General features: G+C 55.3%; 7 protein-coding genes across 7 annotated transcripts; 4 read left to right on the plus strand and 3 right to left on the minus strand.

The window, feature by feature from the left end:
• The first annotated feature begins 52 nt into the window (after positions 1–52).
• Positions 53–2,092, plus strand: ACRALDRAFT_2131068 (uncharacterized protein). Its single transcript, XM_071024006.1, has 2 exons — positions 53–794; positions 868–2,092. Exons 1-2 carry the CDS (start codon positions 336–338, stop codon positions 2,008–2,010), a joined length of 1,602 nt encoding a protein of 533 aa, XP_070879863.1. The 5' UTR covers positions 53–335; the 3' UTR covers positions 2,011–2,092.
• A 665-nt stretch (positions 2,093–2,757) lies between these two features.
• On the plus strand, positions 2,758–4,268 carry ACRALDRAFT_1046012 (uncharacterized protein). The gene is made up of 2 exons (XM_071015429.1): positions 2,758–3,437; positions 3,547–4,268. Exons 1-2 carry the CDS (start codon positions 3,254–3,256, stop codon positions 4,086–4,088), a joined length of 726 nt encoding a protein of 241 aa, XP_070879864.1. The 5' UTR covers positions 2,758–3,253; the 3' UTR covers positions 4,089–4,268.
• A 35-nt stretch (positions 4,269–4,303) lies between these two features.
• Positions 4,304–5,965, minus strand: ACRALDRAFT_1046010 (uncharacterized protein). The gene is made up of 3 exons (XM_071015428.1): positions 5,716–5,965; positions 5,517–5,628; positions 4,304–5,427 (listed from the first exon to the last, which is right to left on the minus strand). The coding sequence occupies exons 1-3, from the start codon at positions 5,751–5,753 to the stop codon at positions 4,756–4,758; spliced, it is 822 nt and encodes a 273-aa protein (XP_070879865.1). The 5' UTR covers positions 5,754–5,965; the 3' UTR covers positions 4,304–4,755.
• A 558-nt stretch (positions 5,966–6,523) lies between these two features.
• Positions 6,524–7,033, plus strand: ACRALDRAFT_1053575 (uncharacterized protein; the record flags this gene model as incomplete). The annotated part of the gene is made up of 2 exons (XM_071015783.1): positions 6,524–6,779; positions 6,900–7,033. 2 exons carry the CDS (start codon positions 6,524–6,526, stop codon positions 7,031–7,033), a joined length of 390 nt encoding a protein of 129 aa, XP_070879866.1.
• A 554-nt stretch (positions 7,034–7,587) lies between these two features.
• ACRALDRAFT_2092460 (uncharacterized protein) lies at positions 7,588–10,131 on the minus strand (the record flags this gene model as incomplete). The annotated part of the gene is made up of 1 exon (XM_071022589.1): positions 7,588–10,131. One exon carries the CDS (start codon positions 10,129–10,131, stop codon positions 7,588–7,590), a length of 2,544 nt encoding a protein of 847 aa, XP_070879867.1.
• Positions 10,132–10,374: 243 nt separating this feature from the next.
• Positions 10,375–14,895, minus strand: ACRALDRAFT_1046005 (uncharacterized protein; the record flags this gene model as incomplete). The annotated part of the gene is made up of 2 exons (XM_071015427.1): positions 10,375–14,658; positions 14,730–14,895. The coding sequence occupies 2 exons, from the start codon at positions 14,893–14,895 to the stop codon at positions 10,466–10,468; spliced, it is 4,359 nt and encodes a 1,452-aa protein (XP_070879868.1). The 3' UTR covers positions 10,375–10,465.
• Positions 14,896–15,429: 534 nt separating this feature from the next.
• On the plus strand, positions 15,430–18,368 carry ACRALDRAFT_1046000 (glycoside hydrolase family 63 protein). Its single transcript, XM_071015426.1, has 3 exons — positions 15,430–15,849; positions 15,913–17,876; positions 17,960–18,368. Exons 1-3 carry the CDS (start codon positions 15,561–15,563, stop codon positions 18,203–18,205), a joined length of 2,499 nt encoding a protein of 832 aa, XP_070879869.1. The 5' UTR covers positions 15,430–15,560; the 3' UTR covers positions 18,206–18,368.
• The last annotated feature ends 2,401 nt before the right edge of the window (positions 18,369–20,769 follow it).

Here is a 20,769-nt window from a genome sequence, read left to right on the forward strand (position 1 = left end):
TTGGGCTGTTAACGCAGAATAAGGTATCTCTGGAAGTTGAAGGGGATGATTTCTTACAAAGGCACCCAAGGCGAAGGCATCATACTTTGTATGATAGCCTGAGATGGGAGGGACAGCTGGTGCTTACATGTGGCCAGCGGATCTAGCTTCGTACTCGGTAACACAAGAGGAATTTGCACTTGAGAATGCATACTTCCGTTCAAAGATTCACCAGGCATAAATGAAGCTACCATAAGGCGAATACTCGGCACTGAGCGACCAGACACGATTGAACGACCCGGCAAGCTCTGGAAGGCAGCTAAGATCAAACAGGGAGGGTTGGAAAGGAAACGGACATGGCGACAACATTACCGCTCCTCAAAGGGAGCATTACACTATCAGAAGCGTTAGCAGAGGACGAAGACATCATTCAGAAACTGTCGTACCCCGAGAAGCGATTGAATTTCTGGTTCCATCTATATCAATGCCGTTCACAAATCGAAGACGTCGTGTCTCGACACTTGGGCATCTCGCGGTCGGACTTCGAACTGGGCGAGGTGGAGGAATGGATACACGGGAGCTTCAATGCGTGTGTGCCCATCCACATCAACGCGTCGAACATTCGGAGGTCGAAGCTCCCCCGAAAGGCGATCATCCGGTTTCCGCTCCCTTACAAGATCGGCGAGGAGTTTCGACGCGGAAATGTCGAAGAGAAACTGCGTTGCGAAGCGGCAACGTACATCTGGCTGCGAAATCATTGTCCTGATGTCCCCATTCCCAGCCTCTTGGGCTTCGGCTTTCCGGGGACGCAATCGGTATTCCCAACTACCGTTCCCCACCGTCCCCCAAACAGGATCAATGGTGTTCCTAACCGAAGGTTTTGTCTAGTTTACGGCGCCTGAAAACGAAACGACCTACAACCAGGTGTTGTGGTGGCTTCGACGTGGAATTGCGTGGATGTTTGGGAACACGTCGCCTCCATACATTCCTCACCGCCGTCAAGGTCTCCCTGACCTCGGATACCTCATCATAGAACACGTTGATGGCAGAATGCTGTCTGAAACCTGGAAGGACCATCGGTTTGATCCGAAACGAAGGGCTACTCTTTTCAGAGGACTATCTCGAGTCATGCTGAGCCTTGCAAAGCGGCCGCTTCCCCGGATCGGATCCTGGACCTTGGACGAGCAAGGTGCCCTCGTTTTAGCAAACCGCCCACTTACGTTACTCCTCCATCAGCAGGAGAACCTGCACATACCGACCGAAATCCCGCGAACACTTACATACACGTCGGCCGAACCTTATTACCTGGACCTCATCGCTTGTCACGACAACCGTCTTCGATCTCAACCAAACTCCGTCCATGACGAAGAGGATGGGAAGGCGCAGCTAGCGGCGCTGACGGGCATGCGAGCGCTTCTTCCAAAGTTCACGGATCGACGGCTTCGTGCAGGGCCATTCGCTCTTTCGCTGACCGACCTCCACCAGAGCAACATCTTTGTAGATGACGACTGGCGTGTCACGAGGATCATCGACCTGGAGTGGGCATGTGCCCGCCCACTTGAGTTGTCTGGTCCGCCGCACTGGCTTTCCGATCGCAGCCTCGAAGAGCTGGCTTTCCACTTGGACGAGTACGCCAAGTTGCACGAGGAGTTTCTGGGAATTCTCGAAGAGGAAGAGATGGCGCGCTATCAATCACTCGAGTGTACTCGCTTGTTTCGGGCATGTTGGGAGTCTGGGGCGTATTGGTATTCTCGGGCGTTGGACTCTCCGAGCACTCTGCCCGCCCTTTTCACGGACCACATCCAGCCGAGATTTGCAAAGCTCGACAGCAGCTCGCGAATGCAGGCCAACGACGAATTAGCTCCTTTCTGGGATTGCGGTGTTGCTCAGTTCATCTCCCGCAAGGTTGGGGAGCAGCACCGTTATTCTGATCAGCTTCGACGAATGTTTTCTGCCGCCGGTTCGCGCGATGAGGTCAACGATGAGGGGAGAGAATCGGAAAGGAGCGAGGTAGACGACGGGCATCAGTAACTGGAGCCGGGTGTCAATGTGCCTCTGGACCACGGCGTTTACGGATGTGGTCTGGCCTTGCAAATGACCAGGCCATGCCCCCCAGCTGCCTGTTTAGGCGGAAGAAGATGCGTTTCTTCTGCCACTTCCCTATTCTGTGTCGTCGTAGGCCAGCAATGATTCGTAGAAGGGAGGGTCTAGTGACAACCTCCCACCATTTCCTCGAACGGCATCCCCTATGTATATGGCTCCCATAGCCATGCCAACGGTGTAAGAAATAAACCATCTAAATCGTCCTGCCTACTTATTGCTCTAGCGCAATAAGAGCAATTAGAGTCTTATTATCGCCGGTACTACCCCGAGTAGACCGCCATGAAATAGGTTGTATTGACTGGGAAGATGGCCCACTTCTTGGTCATATCTCCATCGAAATCGCGAATCCGATGAAGCCTACTTTGCCTTGACACCGAAGGTACTGAGTGTTGCAAACATCTGCACGAAAACCGACTGGCTGTTCCGTGGACATTAGAGTGTCTACTTCGTATGTACCTAGATATGACTCCACGTGTATCCATACAAAGTTTTGAAGTGACTTGAGCTGCCAGGAACAATGCCTATCACCATGGTAGCCCCCCACCTTACTATTCGGTCCGCCAACCCTAGTGGCAGACGGCTAGTGGCAGACTGAGATGGCGACGTCACTGTCTGGATGGAACTTACCAAGGAAGAGCCGCAGTTGAAAATAGCAGATGCGATACGAGGAAAGACATTAATTTCAACTACTTCGTACCTACAGTGTTGGTCACAGCTTCATACTCTCACTCTCACACTCGTGCGTTGACCACATCTGCGAGACTCAGTCAGCAACTCGTCGTTAATTGGGTATTCGCGGTGTAGCAACACAAAGTTCCGGATTCCCTCAAGTTTCGCCCAACACGGCTTTTACCTCGACTCACCCCGTGTGTCACTGTATTGCCTCCTTCTCCTCGCCTTTCTCCGTTGTCCGACCTCACAGCTCTCTCCCGTAGGGGACCCAAAGGGCTTTCGTCAGCTCTTTTTTCCCCCGTTCTATAGTCGGACAGTGTGGTTGTTCGTCGGTTGGGGGGTTAAAACGCTTCTACTCTTTCAAAACCCACCCTCCCAAGACTCTCGTCACGACCCTTTTCGAATCACACCTCTGAAGCCGCGACTTGAAATACGAATATTTGTTCCGACACCCAGTCCACCTCTTTTGGGCTGTCACCGCACCTAAGCGCAAGCCAGTATGGAGACCAACGGGTCGCCCGCTGCGATATCGCAGGCTAGCACAACTACAGTGACCGGCAACGCCACCACGCCGAGGACAACCATCTGCGTGTATTGCGGAGCATCGGCTGGTTACAACCCGGCGCACATGGAAGCGGCTCGTCGGCTGGCGAGAGTCATGGCAGCAAACAAGATTGCTCTAGGTAATCCTCTACCATCACTCCTCCTTTCCTCTCCCCAAGCAGACCAACTTTACATGTCACACACATGTCCTTCATACATCGATTGTAACTAACAAGAAAAAAAAACCAGTCTATGGTGGTGGAACTGTAGGCCTCATGGGAGAGGTCGCCAAAACCCTCGTGGCCCTCTCCGGCCCCGACTGGGTCCACGGCATCATCCCCGAAGCACTGGTCAAATACGAGCGCGACGGCACCTACCAGAGCGTCGATAGCCACGACATGCAGATCCCCGAGGAGGCCGTCTACGGACGCACCACCGTCGTCAAGGACATGCACACCCGCAAACGCATGATGGCCCAGGAAGTCATCGCCGGGGGGCCCGGCTCCGGCTTCATCGCCCTCTCCGGCGGCTTCGGCACCATCGAGGAGGTCCTCGAGACCACCACCTGGGTCCAGCTCGGCATCCACAACCGCGGCATCTGCCTCCTCAACATTGACGGCTTCTTCGACGGCATCTTGACCTGGATCCGCCGCGCTGTCGACGAAGGTTTCATCCAGGGTGGCAACGCCGACATTCTTGTCACGGCCTCCACTGCCGAAGATGCTGTTCGGGCGTTGCAGGTGTACCAGGTGCCGTCGTCGACGATGAAACTCGAGTGGAGCAAGACTTAAAGTCAGCAATACACGTTCTTGTCGCTAGGGTGTGAGATGGGAGGACGCAGGATTGGATGGGGTCTGGCGCATGCATCTAGGTGTTTTTCATTTACATGACCGTGGGAGTGTTAGGTATACCACCAGCCTTCTGCATCATTGCTCTACCCAAACTGTGCGTCGGTTTCTTTCCTTTCTTTTCTTTTTTTTTTTTTTTTTTTTTTTTTTTTTTTTTTTTTTTTTTTCGTGATAGTAGCATTTTCTGAATTTAGATGGTCATTTTTGACGGGTTGCATATTCATATTGATAGACGGAGACGGGACGAAGACAAATGCACATGAGAAATGCGAGAAAAAGACAACGACAATAGTATCGCGTCAGATAACCACAATCGACGTTCGGTCTCAATACTCATAAATACAACCTCATTGACAGACCTGTAGCTTGGAAGGAATCCTCTCGAGTTTCGCTTCCTTCTCTTCCCATCTGATTGCGCAGGATGGAGCATATGTAGTAATGCCTGCTTGCATTGGATAGGACGTAGAATCGCGACGCCCCTCATCTAGTGGTACAAATCGCTCCGGGAGAGTAATCCATGTTTCTCTCTGCCTCTACGACCACTGGAACTGGTCAGGTCTGGCGCCCCCGTCTCTCCTGCTTTCACTTGTCTTCCTTTTTTCCTTGTCCCCTACTCCTCATCGACATTCATGCGATCGCCGTCACCGCCTTGTTCACCCTCGCCCTCAGCCGGCACGTTCGCAGCGTCAATCCACTCCTTGACATCCTGGCCTTCGAGCACCGTGAGAGGGCGCAGAACCTTCTTCTTCTTTTTCTCCTCGTCAGCGCCGGCCGGTTCCTCGAGCCCGACGATGGCGATGCTGGTATTGTCGACCGTGAGCTCGCGGTCCTGCACGAGACTCTCGCGGAGCGCCAGGAGGCCGTGGCGGACGAGCTCCTCGTGGCCGCAGTCCGCAAAGGCATCGACGTGGCGCTCGAGGTACGTGCGGGCCATCTGCGAGCGGGCGCCGATGGCAAACGCCGACATCTCCTCGGTCATGCCCGAGGGCTGGAACTCAAACAGGTGCGGGCCCGTCTCGTCCACGCCCGCGACGAGGAGCCCCACGCCGTACGGCCGCTTGCCGTAGACCTGGGTGTTCATCTGGGCCTTCTCGCCGATCAGGTCGACCAGCGTGCGCAGCGGCATGGACCGGCCGTAGGTCATGCGGTGGCCCAGGCACTGCTGCTTCATAAAGTTGGAGAGGACGCGGGCGTCCGAGGTGAGGCCGGCGATGGCGATGCCGGCGTGCTCGTCGACGGCGAAGAGCTTCTTTTGGTACGACGATAATTCTTCGGCATTGCGCTGTAGGAGGAAGAAGGGTTAGGTTGATGTAGTTTGCGGGCAGTGGGTACCGAATAAGAAGGTAAGGTATTGTTGAGAAGGGAAAGTACCTTGACTGCTACTAGGACGGCGTGTGTTTTGCTGACGAGACCGACGACCACCGAACCTTGCTTCACGGCTTCGGCCGCATACTCGATCTGGAATATCCTGCCTTGTGGCGAGCTGGACGTCAAGGCGCGCGGAGGATCTCCCCGTTAGCAGATTGTTCTCCGGAACGCTCTTGGGAGCGCTGGCCAAGGGAGGACATACAATGTGACCGAGTCGTTGTCGTAGTTGTTTCTGAACATCCTGGACCACTTCCTTGACGACTACGAGCCGTATTTAAATCGGAAATGAAATGTTTGTCGTCGGATTCGAGGGTCGTTTGGTCCGTCTTTAACGAGAATCGCGGCTTTGACTGTTGTGGTGGTGTGGTGATGGTGATTGTTGATAGAGCTGGGGGCTTCGTTCCATCACCGTCAGTGGTTGGCTCCCAGCATCAGGCAGCTTGAGCTTTGCGTTGCACCTTCAGCCTGGTGCAGTGCAGGGGTGCTGTGTAATGTGGAGTGAGCGGTGCAAGAACTTCAATAGTTACATAGAGCTTGGTTGCTGCAACAATGGTCGTTGATATCAGGTGTAACGCAATAAACCGTATAGACGTAGTGACGTGTTTTGGCATTGTAAAGCTCTGTTATTGGCTGAATAAACACCGACTCTGCGTGCTTAGTCATATTATGTGTTCATTCTGTTCCGTATGCAAGCCAGCGAATATGAAGTTTCCCGGGTCGGGATTTGTGCATCTCATATATTTCGGTACGTACCTTTGACTTCGGTACGTACCGAACTGCACTGTGACGACTTTGGCCGCCTATCGGACCCGAGAGCTTCTGCCTTGTCTTACGGCTTCGTTCGCACCAACCCCCAGCGCCGCCAAATGTCGTCAACATCCTGATCCATCCACCACACCCAACGAACGACGAAGCAGCACCGGATCACCACCATACGAACCTCGTCGCAGCAGGTCCCTCCGCCTCAATCCATCCCGTACCCCTGCCAAGGGGGTCTTCATCCGCCCAACATGCCCAGCGCAGGCCTCAAAACCATCATCGCCCTCTCCTTCGTCCTTGCCATTGGCTTCCTCCTCGTCATCCTCTCCTGCGCCCTATGGAAGGTCTACTACCCTCTCATCGTCGTCGCCACCTACGTGCTCGCGCCCCTCCCCAACTGGATCTGCTCGCGCTGCGCCAATCCGGATGACTTTGTCGAGAGCTCCGGCGGAGCCATCATCGATCTCGGTCGCTTCTGCACTGGTTTCCTTGTCGTCATGGGCATTGGTGCGTTTTCCCTTCTTCCCTTCCTGATCTTGCTCTAAGGCCACCCGGCGCACCTCCCATTTTCATCACGCCTCCTCGTTTCGGTCTGTAGTCATGGTTGCTAACGCACCTCGCATTTAGCCCTCCCCGTCGTGCTCGCGCATTCCGATCTCATCAGAGTCGAGGCTATGATCATGTCCATAGCCGGCGGCCTTCTCATCTACGGCACCATCATCAGCTTCGGCATGTTCTTCCAGGAGGAGCAGGAGTTTTAATTCTAATTAATACCTGGCGCAATCGGGGCTCGGGGACTAAAACGACACTATTCGCCATGTCTCGCAGACACCGGATTCGTGCTAGAGAGTCAGTGGATGGGAGATAATGGCAACAGCGGAGAAGGACGAAACCCGTGTAATACGGAAACACGGCCTCTGTTGGAACCTATGGGATTGTAGTGGGAACAGAATGCTGAGGGCCACAGACACACATCTCTTGCAAGAAAGAGGGAGAAGGGGGGGATGCCGTGTTCATGATTGTATTGATTTATGCGGCCAGATGTGTAACAAAACTTAGCATCCCTTCGAACGACAAGTCGCTTGATCTGTAATGTTATGCGTGAGCCGCTTGGCATTATCCCCATCTAATTCGAAACCGCGAGCACGATACGTTGAGGTATCCTTCCTAACGCCTTTGCAATGCTCCCCCGCCATACCCTGGAAAGGGTTGAAAACACAGGTCTAAGGTACGCCTCCCCGTTCTCTCCTCGCAGCCGCATCCGCATCGACAGCGCGGCGTGCCAATCTAGAAACAACGTGCTTCGGAATTCGTCTCATGAGCCCGACGAGAACACCCCCAAGGGCCCGGTCAGCTTGGTGAACATCTCTTCTCTTTCTCCCTCGGGCGTGCTGAGTATGGTCACAGCACCACCCGCCCCGATATGCCACACCTCTGTGCCCTCCGATTCCCCTTGCCCGGGTGGCGACACTTCGTCATCCCAGCGAAACATGGTCCTGATGGTCACGCTCCAGTCCCCTTTCCCCGTGACGTCCATGTATCCCACCACGCCGGAATAGATGCTTCGGTCCTTGAACCCCTCAATCTCCTGCAGGAGCTCGCAGCTCCGCTTCTTCGGGGCCCCCGTCATGCTCCCCGGCGGCAAACTCGCAGCCAGCACGTCCAGCCCCGTATACCTCTCCCCCCGCCCACTTTCATGACCCCCTTTCTCGGGCTCCGGGAGTTGTCCGTTGACGACGGTGATCATCTGGAAAACGCTCGCGTATTCCTCCACCTTCATCAGATGCGGCACGGTGACGTTACCGGACCCGCATACGCCATGGAGGTCGTGCCGGACCAGGTCCACAATCATCAAGTTCTCGGCTTCCTCCTTGGGTACATGTAGGATCTCCTCCGCCTGGCTCAGGGTCGACACGGCAGGCGATTTGCGGACCGTCCCCTTCATGGGACGCATCGAGCATAGGCCACCGGAGGAGTATTCGAGAAACCGCTCGGGAGAGGAGCTGACGATGGTGGCGCCCCCTAGACGTAGGAATGACCCGAAGGGCGCCGGCTGGCGTGTGCGCAGTGTACGATAGAGGTTCCAAGCAGTGTCCGAGGTTTTCGTGTCATGCGGCACTTGGCCGTTTGTTGTCGGGTGGCAGCGTGGGGTTGAAGATTCCCTGGTAGCAACTGGCAAAGTGATGGTGGTCTGGTCCGTCAGGCAAAGCTCGTAGGACTCCCCCGCGGCAATGTAATCCTGGCATTGACGGACTTTTTCCTCATATTCGTGCGCCACGGGTGTCGCGATGAGCGCACGTGATGTCCCGATGCTGCCAGTCGTGGGTAAACCGTCCTCCATGTTGGTTGCGTCCCGCCACAGAGCCGAGGTTTGCAGCAACTCCACGGTCGAATCGACCCAAAAGTCGTGACTGAGTTTCTTCTTTTGCAAATGCTGCACATGCACCACATTTCGCACATGGTCCATGACGATGCTCTTCGTGATCCACGCGAAGCACAGGTCGGGTCTCCTGTGTTGTTTTCGGTTTCCAATCTCGACATCGATACCCTGGAGGCCCATCTCGTAGGTGGTGTAGCCCATGAATCCGCCCTTGAACGGCGTGTCCACTTGGCTGTTGTCTGTAAGCTGACGCTTCTCCAGAAAATCAGCTAGCAACTGCCAGATGGTTTGATGGTAGGTGAATGGTATGATCTCTTTGTGGTCAACAGCGACCCCCTGAATGACGGGTATTCGAGCCGTGGCAAAGTCATCGCCGACGTGATATTCGATCCGCAACGCTTCGGCGACATCTAGGGCAAGGATGCTGTAGCGCCCCCTGACGTCGGCGGCCCCCGTAGCCATTTTGTCCGCATTCGCCGAGTCCAGGATGATATGTTCCGAAGACACCTCACGACGGAGAATCTCAACTATATCGGGGACCTTGACATGCGCCGGCAGTGGGATCGTCCTTTGCGTATAGCCGCAATCTAGACCGACAGCTGCCACGGGAGACGTCGACTCGGTCCATGGGACTGTCCCTTTCGTCGCGCCAGCCGTCGTTTGATGCCGCAATAACCGTACCTCAGATAAAAGGCTGGCTCTGGTAGCATTCCGGGCCAAACTGGCTTCTCTCGTCACCACCTCCCGACCAGCTTCCACGTTCCACCTGAGGGCCTCTCGGAACCAGTTTCGGATGACGGCATGGCCTTCAACTTGGGTACAGATGGATTCTGGGTGGTATTGCACCCCCCAAAAAGGTCTCGTCCGGTGCTTGACCGCCATCAACACTCGCTCGGTCCCATCCCCTCGATCCTCAGAGGTCCAAGCCAGGGGCAGCAAATCAGGAGTATCCCTGGGAGCATCCCACCTCTTGCTCCTCCACTCGGTCTCGGGAATGGCGTCTTGGCCCACGTCAGCACATAAGCTGTGATAGAGGGTCGCCTTGAAGGGATCAACGCCGTGAAAAATGTCTCCTCTTTTGACTGCCGGCTTCTGGTGCTCAATGTCCCGCACCATCCCGTGGAGACCCCTCCGCAGCCTCCTCACCTTCCCGCCCGACGCGATCACCAAGCTCTGAAAGCCAAGACATACACCAAGAACAGGAAGCAGGTCATCCTCGTCCAGACGCCAGATCTGTCTCATGAGCCCTACATCGCGGTCGATTTCCGGGGACCCTGGTCCGGGCCCGCAAACTACGGCATGGTATTGCGAGAGTTCCAGGCTCAGAAGGCGTCTGAAGTCTGGCGAGTTCTGATCGAGGGACGGGCTGTCAATGGGAAGGACGTGGACATCGGCATGCAGCAAGGTCGTCAGGAGCGAGACGATGTTGTTGGTGAAGGAGTCGTACGCATCGAGGAACAGGACCTGAGGCCTAGACATTTTTTTGGTTTCAACATCCAAGGTATGGCCGCTGATCGTCCTGTGACCTTTTGGAAAGGGGCATTAACATGCCCTGAATTCGCGAGCGGCGAGTTGCTCAAGTGCTTCTCCAAGAACCTACGTACTCATGTGATGCGAGTCTTATCAGAGAACTTTTTGACATCGGGGAGGCGAGATTCCTGATCCCTTGGCGGGATCGGCTAGCACCGGAACGAAATTGTGACAGGTCCCGCGGGCCCGAGTTCGGAAGCAAAGATTGGGAAAGCTTAGTAAGCCAACTTGTGGTACGTATCCAAAAGCCAGGGGCCAGGTCAAAAAAGCGACCAACGACCATCTACGAGCGGTCTTTGACCGTGATAATACATGGATGCCGAGAGTGCCAGATACGACGCTCTCTCGTACCCAAGGCGACCTCTAACATGGTCTGGGTATCTGATCTTGGGCGTCCACTCTCCCCCGTCTCCTCCTCGCTCGCCCAAACCTGTATCTCCTCGACCGATGCTGCCATTTCGAACTCGCCCCTACATAGCGCCGTGATGCACAGTTCGACGTCGGCGCTCGATCTCGCGTCGAGTAGGGGGAGTGCTTGCTGAAGCGTGCCGTTCCATGCCAGTCTCCGTGTAAAGTCGAGAGCGACGTTGAGCGGCCGGTGGCAGAGCGCAGGCATGAGCCGTAGCATGGGGTAGATAGGGCGGTTGGTTCGGTTGGTCACTCGGACTTTGAGCTGGACGAATTCATCCACGTACACCTCTGAAGCCGTCGTCACATCGCCCTTCTCCTCCTGCCCAGCTTGGTCGCCGGCGACGGATATATCGATTCCGACCTCCTCTACCTTTAGCGCTTCCAACATACGAGGCGTGAGTCGGATCGTCCGCAGCTCCACGAAACCAGCCCGTTTTGGCCCCGAGGCAGTCTTCCACTTGGCCGAGAGGCTCTCAAGCAGCTTCTCCCGGAACCAGAAGGCTTCGCGGTTCGCTCGTTCCATGTCCGGGGAGATCTTGCTGCTGCTGACAACGAATTGGCGTTGTCGCGATGGGTTCAGCGCTGGCACGGAGGCATGGGGGTCTTCCAAGTGCAGTCGTCGGACGGGGATCATGACGCGAGTGGTGTTCCCCGGGAGGATGTGCTCCTGTAATGCAACGCCGTCGTCTCCTTCTAGCTGGACCTGCATGTGGCTGGGCCATGCATTCCGGAGATCCATGGTCAGTAGACAGTACTCATCCGGCGAGGCCTCCTTCTCCGGACCGCCTTCGCATCCCGCCATGGCCCACACGTTGCGCGGAATGACGCCGTGAAGCGGTAGCACGTCCAGCCTGGCAACCTCGACGCTTGCGTTGACCGTAACGGTTAGGTCCAACGACACCCTTCGCGTGTGGAATTCCTCCACAATCTCGTCCGGCGGCACCCCGAGGTGGGCATAGTCGACTTGCAGCACCGCTTTTGTCAATCCAGGCTTGCCGAGAATCTCGAAATCGAACGTTGCCGTCCCTCCAGGGGCGATGTACCGCTTTTCTGCGCTATTCTTCGTCACTTTCCTCAGAGCCGGTCGCTTCATGAGGATGTACTCGTATTCATACAGCTCGGCCGGCGACGCGTCCCGGTTGTTGATGGCCGCTTGTAACGGACCTTGCGTCGAGTCCTCGAAGGAGAAGAGCATAAAGTCGGCTGCCACGGTCGTTGACAAGTTTTCCAGCGTGATGGAGAAGAGCTGCCTCTCGCCCTCAAGCACCATCACAGAGGATTGAGGCAATGTCGTAGACTTGACCACGACAACGGGCTGTTGGCTAATGACAGTCAGGCCGATCGTCTCCGCCGTCAAGGACGGTTCCCCAGAAAGGGCCGCGGAAACGCTTTCTTCCAATGCCCCCAGACCAATGGCCTTGACCTTGGCTTTGTTCTGGGGTATGAAGGGCTGCTGAAAGATGGGGAAGCTTCTCTCCCGACAACCATGGACGCGAACCACAGCCCCAGTGATTGTGAGAGCGCCTGCTTCTTTGGGGACTCCTACGAGCTTGACCACCTGGGTGCGATAGGGTCCGAGGACCAGGGCCTGAGCATGGGACTCAAATTTGACGCCCTCGGCGTTGAGACGGATGCTCTCGATTTCCACTTCAATGTCGTACGGATTCTGTAAAGTAACCTTGAATGTCGCCGGTTCGTTGGCGACGAGTATGTGCTCCACAACTGCGTTGTCGGGCTGCTTGAGGAAGGGATTGTATATAAACGGGTCAACGTCTTGCGATGTGCGAGCGGCCGATGCGCCGGGCAGGATGGCCTTGGCATGTGGAACTGGCACCCTCGTGCTTGGGCGCGCTACCAACGTCACACCCCTTACTAGGAACTCATCCCAGTACTCCGCCATCAGATGGTGGAGTCCCAGTCGGTTGGCTAGAGAAAACGTCCTCGAGATGTTGGTGGCGAGGCGGACTTGCTCTTCCCTGGTGATGCATGAGGACGCATCTTCCCTCCTGGGACCTGGAGCGATACCCGAACCTGCAGAGCGAAGCAGGTCGCTAGAATATTTCAGTACCCCGTTGAAATCAGGGAGAGCCTCGGAGAAGTTGATGCATGCTCTGAGGATGTTGAGCTTGACGCCGGTGAAACCGAAAAATCGGACTGCCGACTGCCCCTCGATCCTAGCAATAATGGCCTGGTTCGAATCGTCGGCCTGGTCTCCGCCCTCAGGGGAAGACGACTTCTGGGCAAATTTCCGCGCCGTGTCGAAACCCACGACACCATAATATTTGCAGAGCATCCCGAGAAAAGCATCCACGCCCTGCTCTACGTCGCTTTCACCGAGCTCAAGGGCAAGGGAGCCGTTGCCATGCCCGATGGCCGCATTGAGGGCCACCAATCCGGCGGCCGGATGAATGCCCACATCTGCAGCGCCACGCGTTCGGGCCTCCACAAGGCCACTGATAAGCACGGAGACGAGCTCGCGTATGACCATTGCCTTCTTCCGTTGATGGCCAAGTGGCCCTAGAACGGAGGCAATTCCCGCCAATATGGTAGCCCGGTCGGCAATCGTCAAAAGCTCCGACGCCGACGAAGGGAATGCGCGGAAGAGCAAAGTCACAATCTGCTGTCGGCTGGGGCTTATCGTCAGCCGGGGAGACGTCGTCAAAGGCCGGGTCGGCAGCTTGCCGAGAACCATCATGTCAAATGAACGTTCTCCCAGTTTGCCGTCGGAGAGGTGGAGTGCCGACATGAGCTTGCAAAACCTGATGGTAACTTCTGCCATGGGGAGCGGAGGGAGATGTTCGGCGGTGATTCGCGAGTATAGGCCAATGATACGATCCAGGAGATCGGGCAGAGCAAGCTGTAGGCGCCGCAGATGCTTCGGCTGGAGCGGATCTTCGGGGATCGCCGCTTCCTGCGCGGCCAGGAGTGCCGTGCTGGCTTTGTCCTGGGGCAGACCAACTGTCGGGATTTGGAACTCGATTTTGGCCCATCCCAGGAGCAACAAGCTAACCACAATCAGCTCCAGGGCTTTCCCATGCCAGATATGGTCGTTGATCGACCTTGCCACCGTGGCACCGTCTGAGAGTTCTTTCAACGCGTCGCTCCAACGGCCAGCCTGGAGGTAGAGCGAACCCAGAATGACGAGGACTCGCCCCCTGCCCTTGTTCCTCCAGCGTTCGTTCAACCCACCGGGCCCAAAGCCCTGGACGGAAACCTTGTCATGGCTTACTGATTTACTGCCGTATTCACTAGACCCCGCGCGCGAAGCGGCCTTCTGCTCGGAGGAGGGGGATTCAGTGTAATCGTTGAAACCACCGCCCGATATCTCGTCGAAGGTCGTAGGGGGATTAGACAGCCCGCTTCGAACGGGGGTAGAGGGACGAAGGGGCGTCGAGCTGGTCGAGGGTAACGGGGATCCTCGGGACGGGACCGGCGGCATGGACATGCGAGCCGGACTTCGATCGGGCAATCCGCTTGTGGAATTTGATCGCTGGTTTGACGGCAATGAATGTTGGGAATTCCGTCTCCCGGCCATGGCAGAGACGTCCCCTCCCCGTGCCGGTCCATTCGCGAACCCGGCAGACGAGGAGTAGCCTGGCGACTCGATCACAGTCATAGCCTCGAAGGACTTGGCTAGTGTCGTCATTTCCGCCAGCAAAAGGGACGACACATCGCACATGACCGTCTTGACGGTTGTCCGCTTGCAGTGTTCCGGCGGCGGGATACTCATGATGTCTTCGGGTAAGGGTATCGGTTGGTCGGTGGGGGGCATATAATCGAATATAATGACATTATGAACCAGGGCCTTTGCGTAGCCATCGCGGAGGTCCTCGAGGTCTTGATACAAGGCCCGAATGTTCTGCTCGAAAGTAGTCGGCGCCACAGGCGAGTTGCGCTTGTTGAAGACGCCCCGATCGAGTTCAGCACCATCGGCAATGGCGATAATCGCAAGGGGCTCCCGGAACAGATCCATGGGCGACAAGGCGAGGTGGGACGGCGGCGGTAGGTGGGTAACTATATCGTAGAACATGGCACCGTCCGGAAAGGCCAAGGGCGAAAACATGTCTGTAGGTCGGGATAATCAGCCTAAGGGGCGCCCTTGTCACATAGAAAAAGAATCCAGGGGAAAAGCCAACTTCTATTGGGACGCCCATCGGGGCTGACATCGCGCAAGTAGACAACATGTTCTTCTCGCAGGCGTCCGACGAAAGATGCAAAGCGTTCGGTCTTGATGCGGCCGATGGGCAAGGCCAGTGCCCTGACCCTCGCGGGGGCAATGGGAAGCAGGGGATCCGAGCTCATCCTAGGAGAGGTGTATGCTTAGCAGCATCTTCCTCCAGTACAGTTCTCACGGAAGTCTCTGGTCATATCGCAGAAGTCGGTGAAGGTGTTTCTGCTGCTCCAGAAGGGGAGGGCAGCGTTGTTGGTCACTTCGGTAGATAGGACCACTTTGTTGCAAAGATACGGAGGAACTAATACACAGGGAGGGAAGCTGGCCAGTAATGTTTCTCGGGTAGCGTCGCGATCGATGTGTTGTTGCTATTTGGAATTATTCGTATGTGCAGGCGATGCGACGACTGCTAGCAGTAATCTTGGAAGTCGCGTGGGCCCGAGCTTGTTGATATCAGGGGTATCCTTATCGATAAGCTTTACATTCGAAAGCCCCTCGCTTTTTACTGGTGGGCTAGAGAAGCTGGGCGCTTAAGGTGGGGTGAGCTGTGAACTGATTGGCCAGCCTTGTTAGGTACGTAAGTGACAAGGCAGACCTCCTTCCAGCCTTGCACTCGTGCCTGCTTCGTGGACTTTACACATGGAGCTCTTGCTAACGTGTTCCCAATCTTGACCTTGTCAATTACCAGTTCCTCAACGCGCACGACCACAACTCCAGCCTGTGAGGTTTCTCAAGACCACGCACACAAAGAACAAGCTCACATGTTGTCTGTTTGAGCTACTACGCAGCCGTCAATATGGCCCAAAGGCGGCGATTGACCGTTTTCCTAGCTTTCATCTTCCTCCACCTCAACGGGCTGCACCTTGTCCTGGCAGCAGGGGAGGCTGATGGTGCTGAGTCCTCTGAGGCAGGACCTGGGCCTGCTTCTATCTTGAACAGTGAAGTTGCACGCCTTAACAATGAGAGTCTCTTCTGGGGTCCTTACAAACCAAACTTGTACTTTGGTGTTCAGCCACGCACTCCCAAGGCTCTCTGGACGGGATTGATGTGGTCCAAGGTTGAGAACTACCAGGATGTTCAAAAAGGTCCGTCTGTCCAACTGTCCATACTAATCAATAGCTCTGTCGTGGCTAACATTCCTCTCCTAGGCTTCCGGTATACCTGCGAGCAACATGAGATTGATGGCTATGGATGGGAAGAGTACGATGCCCGACGAGGCGGAATCCAGTCCATCCACGATGAAGGCAACCAGATTGACATCACCACCTCTTTCGTCAAAGTTCCCGCCGGTGCTCATGGAGGCAGCTGGGCAGCGAGAATCAAGGGCGTTCCCAGAGAGGGTGCCCCCGACGATTTGAAGACAATGGTCCACTACTACATTGCTCAGGAAGATCCTGACGCCGAGTTATTGGTTGAGAACAAAGATACCGGACTTGGCTTCGAGGGCGATGTCATTTTCCAGGGCCGATCGGAAAACCTCGGTAACTACAAGCTGGTCGTCACCGCTGGTGAGGGTGGTCGCCCCTCCAACCATCACCCCCTTGCTGAAGTTAGGGACGGCGCCTTTACAACGATCCGATCCCTCGAGCTTCCCCCCGAACTCGTCTGGCAGGCGCGCGGAATCGTATATCGGCAGATCCAAGACTCGGTCAAGTCCCTGCAGAATCACCACAAGCTGGAAGAACCTCTTCCGCCCTGGGTCACATACCAGCTCGAAAATAGCCCAGGAAAGGGAAATGTTCACGTTGTGCAGAAAATGTTCGAGGGCGCCTTTGAGTTTGACGTCATCTTCTCATCCGCCTCTGCTGGGTCCGAATTGACGAGCGAGGACGTGACGCGCGAGATTCAAACCAATAGCGAATTCTTCGGCAGCAGGTTCTCGTCCATCTTCGACTTGAAAGCTCCGTTTACGGCGGAGAAATACCAGAAATTCGGCAAGAGCATGCTCTCCAACCTGATGGGCGGCATCGGCTACTTTTATGGCGACCATCTGGTTGACCGGTCCAACGCCCCCGAATACGAAGAAGAGGACGAAGGCTTCTGGGAGGAGGCCGCGGCTGCCAGGGCCCGCCACACTCCGCTCTCCGAGGGTCCATTTGAACTTTACACCAGCGTACCATCTCGTCCCTTCTTCCCTCGTGGGTTCCTCTGGGACGAGGGCTTCCATCTGGTGCCCATCGCCGAGTGGGACATAGACCTGACGCTCGATATCGTAAAGAGCTGGTACAGTCTCATGGATGAGGATGGCTGGATTGGCCGGGAAATGATTCTCGGACACGAAGCCCGAAGCAGGGTTCCGGAGGAGTTTCAGGTTCAGTATCCTCATTACGCCAACCCGCCCACCCTCTTCCTCATCATCGAGGGCTTCATGGAACGCTTGCGCAGGGCAAATGGCACCCAGTCAACCGAAGAAGATGGGCCTTCGACGGCAGACAACTTGCGAACCGCCCTCCTCGATGATGTTGGACTCGGCGAGTCGTACCTGCGGCATCTGTATCCGCTGCTTCGCCGCCAGTTTTCCTGGTTCCGAGATACGCAGCGCGGCGAGATCAAGGCCTATGATCGCGAAACCTTCTCGAGCAAAGAGGCTTACCGATGGCGCGGCCGGACGGAAAGCCACCTCCTGACCAGCGGCCTGGATGACTACCCCCGCCCGCTACCTCCTCACCCCGGCGAGCTGCACGTCGACTTGATGTCGTGGGTGGGCTTGATGGCCAAGTCGCTCATGAACATTGCCGGTGCCCTCGGCATCACGGATGAGGCAGCAGAGTACGAGAAGATCCTGACCGCCATTCAACGGAATCTCAACGACCTGCACTGGTCCGAGGAAGAAGGCTGCTACTGCGACGCGACCATTGACGAATTCGAGGAACACGCCCTGGTGTGCCATAGGGGCTACATCTCTCTGTTCCCATTCCTCGTCGGTCTCATGCAGCCTGACGATCCCAAGCTGGGCAGGCTTCTGGATCTCATCGGCGATGAGAAGGAACTATTCAGCCCCTACGGAATTAGAAGCTTGAGCAAGAAGCACGAGCTCTACGGAACTGGGGAGAATTACTGGAAGAGCCCTATCTGGATCAACATCAACTACATGGTCATCGCTCAACTCAAGGTATGTATCGCCCTACGGGATATTGCGCTCTATATTCTTCTCTGCAGTAAGATGGTATTTGATTCTAATGCATTGATCCACAGAATATCGCCACACAAGAAGGCCCCTTCCAGGACCGGGCCAAGGACCTATACACCCGTCTTCGCAAGAACGTCGTGGACAACGTATTCAAGAATTGGGAGGAGACTGGTTTTGCTTGGGAGCAGTACAACCCCGAAAACGGAAAGGGCCAGAGAATTCAGCACTTTACTGGCTGGACCAGTCTTGTCGTCTCAATCATGGCCATGGATGATCTTGGTGAAGATGGGCACATCAGGGATGAGTTGTAAAAGAGATTTGGATAAAAAGCGGACTTCGTCGAGGACGAAGCCTCGACGTGTACGCACATTGCATATTGCCGGCATAGGAAGCCTAGACGTAAACCATGTCGCCGATGATAGATGGCGAATGATATGACGCATATTTCATGATGAACGATATCCCCAAGTGTTGGCTGTATTGAGTGGTTACCCGCTGATGCCGCTTTGCGATTTTGAACATTTGAGGAGCGCCACGTAAGATTCTCTGATGAGAGGCTCTATATAAAGCTCGATGTACTATTCAATAAGACAAGAACAGACCTGTACATGAGCGTGGGAATAATCTGTCCCGGCAATACGGTCTTCCGATGCGTCTCCGGTCATTGCTCTTCGAGCAATTCGAATCAATAGGACTGGCCCAAGCAGATTCGAAGACATGGCACGATATCATCACAGTCGCCAGTAAGGGGCTTAAAATGTCATTCTCGACTATGTCGCCGTCTCCTTGATTAAGAGTACTTTCGATCATGAATCTCGCTGAAATATGCCTGTCCTCCCCTGTCCTTACGCTGATGTTCTGATAAACGCGACAATCCTTGACGGCCTAAACTACAGCAAACATGCCTGACAATGCCTGACAGGTAACGGTGCGCATGAATCGTACAGGTTTGCAGGGAGGTCCCTTGTATTTTCGGGTGACAGCCGCCTGTATCTAACGGGCGTAGGGCTCTCGGTTCGATCGTGCCGGACCAGGTGCCTCTCCGGGACATGGGAAGACATGCCCTGCACACCATGTGCCTGCGTGTGGCCCACTGGCCCGGGACTTCTGGACGTGGCGTGAGAAGCCGATAAGCGAGCGCAGAGAGGCCCTTGGGTACAGCACGATCATACACGTCCGTCCCCTTGTCTGGGTCAAGGGTTCGTTTCAATTCACGTCCTTTGCGAGCAACTGGCCAGGCCTGGATCGAGTAGAGTGTGTCTGTCACCGCTTGCTGGCCGCCACGCCGCCTTTCGCGCAGCCCCGATCCCTGTGTCTGAAATAGCGCTTGTGCCACACTGCGTTGACTCGGAGCAGGTCAAGCCTGCCGTGGCGTTGTCTGTGTTCCCTTGTGTGCTGGTAACACATCGTACTCGTATATAGGGAACAATAGGGGGTTCACTGGTGGCACTGGTAACTCGGACGTATTCTTGACAGACGAGACAATGGGTTTATTCGAGCGTCACATTATGAATGCCCTGCCTTTCTTGGGAGGGGACTTTGTGTGTCTGCTGCTGTGCCCCATGCTAATTGCGCACAAAATTGCGGCGTCAGGGGCCCCATGCCCTGCTTACAGGCGTCTCTACCCTCCCAAAGGCTGATTGCCCACTCGTCTCATCGACACTGAAACGTGGAATGTGGAACTTGGGAGCCCTTGGGCAATCGCACGGGTTGTACATCATGCCGTGAGAAGCAAATCATTGGAGTAGATATCGTCAAGCACTGGCCGACACATTTGCTAGACATGAAACCAAGTCAGATTCAGCTGGAAATTTCGAGACAAACGAAATTGAGCCACACAAAGAGAAAAGTGTCCCAATACACTCCATGGGGCTTTGGCCAAAGAGTCGGATTGAAGTGGGTTTGAATTGAACCTCGCCATTGTTGGACTGGAAGAGCACGATGTCCTGTTGGATAGGAAGGCAATAGGACTGACACTGGTAGCCTATGCCTATGATGACTGTTTCCGCATTGCCCGGTGAAGAAATCAGTCATATTTCCCCAGACACTTGTCTTAATTGCTATGGCATGCAAAGCAGAACGTCTCTGTGTGTTGTTTGGAGGAGTCATACGGCGAGGGCCCTGGGTCGTGATTCTGGACATCGATGTCCTGTGATTGCTGCCTCCCCGCCATGCCAATCAGATTACGAATGCTGCCCGCGTACATATATTGACAGCATTAGTGCTCACGTGTGCCGGGGCTCAAAACGGGGACGTCCACTGGGCCAATAGATATTAGCAGAGCTGACATCCAGAGATTGAGGTGCCCAAGGGCGAGAAGGAACTCCTCCTGTGGGGAGATGCGAGAGATGCGACGGATGAGGTTTGAATGAGCCCTTGGGGTCTTACTAAGAGGCTCTCGGGTTTGAAGGGACAGCGAGGTGAAGAGTGGACAGTGACACTAATGCAGTGACCGAAGTCTGGGCCTAGAATGATGCAGGTAGTCTGCACGATAGGGTTGGACGGATGAAATGAGGAGGGAACCCAAATGAGATGGAACACTGCATTTCCACGTGGCGGATGAGCTGCAGGTAGGGTCAGACGTCAATATCACAAAAAAGATCAAGCCAAACCAACGGCGGGGAATGAGGATTATGGCTTCGACGGAAGACGCAAAAAGAAAAGGAATGTTGAAAAGGTCAGTGTAAATCCTCCGGGGCCGAGTAGCGGGTTTTCTCCCTGAAATAGATTGTGGCGGCAGATTCCGCGGTTCTGGAAACATCCGACCAAGTGGATAGGGGCGCGCTAAACTCGTCAAGGGTATAACCACGCGGACGGCGGTTGCTGGTCCAATCAAAAAAGGGTTCGGGCTCGCAGTTCGTCAAGAGACGAAGAT

The sequence above is a fragment of the Sodiomyces alcalophilus genome (assembly GCF_042370955.1).
Source record: "Sodiomyces alcalophilus JCM 7366 unplaced genomic scaffold ACRALscaffold_1, whole genome shotgun sequence".
Classification (NCBI taxonomy): domain Eukaryota; kingdom Fungi; phylum Ascomycota; class Sordariomycetes; order Glomerellales; family Plectosphaerellaceae; genus Sodiomyces; species Sodiomyces alcalophilus.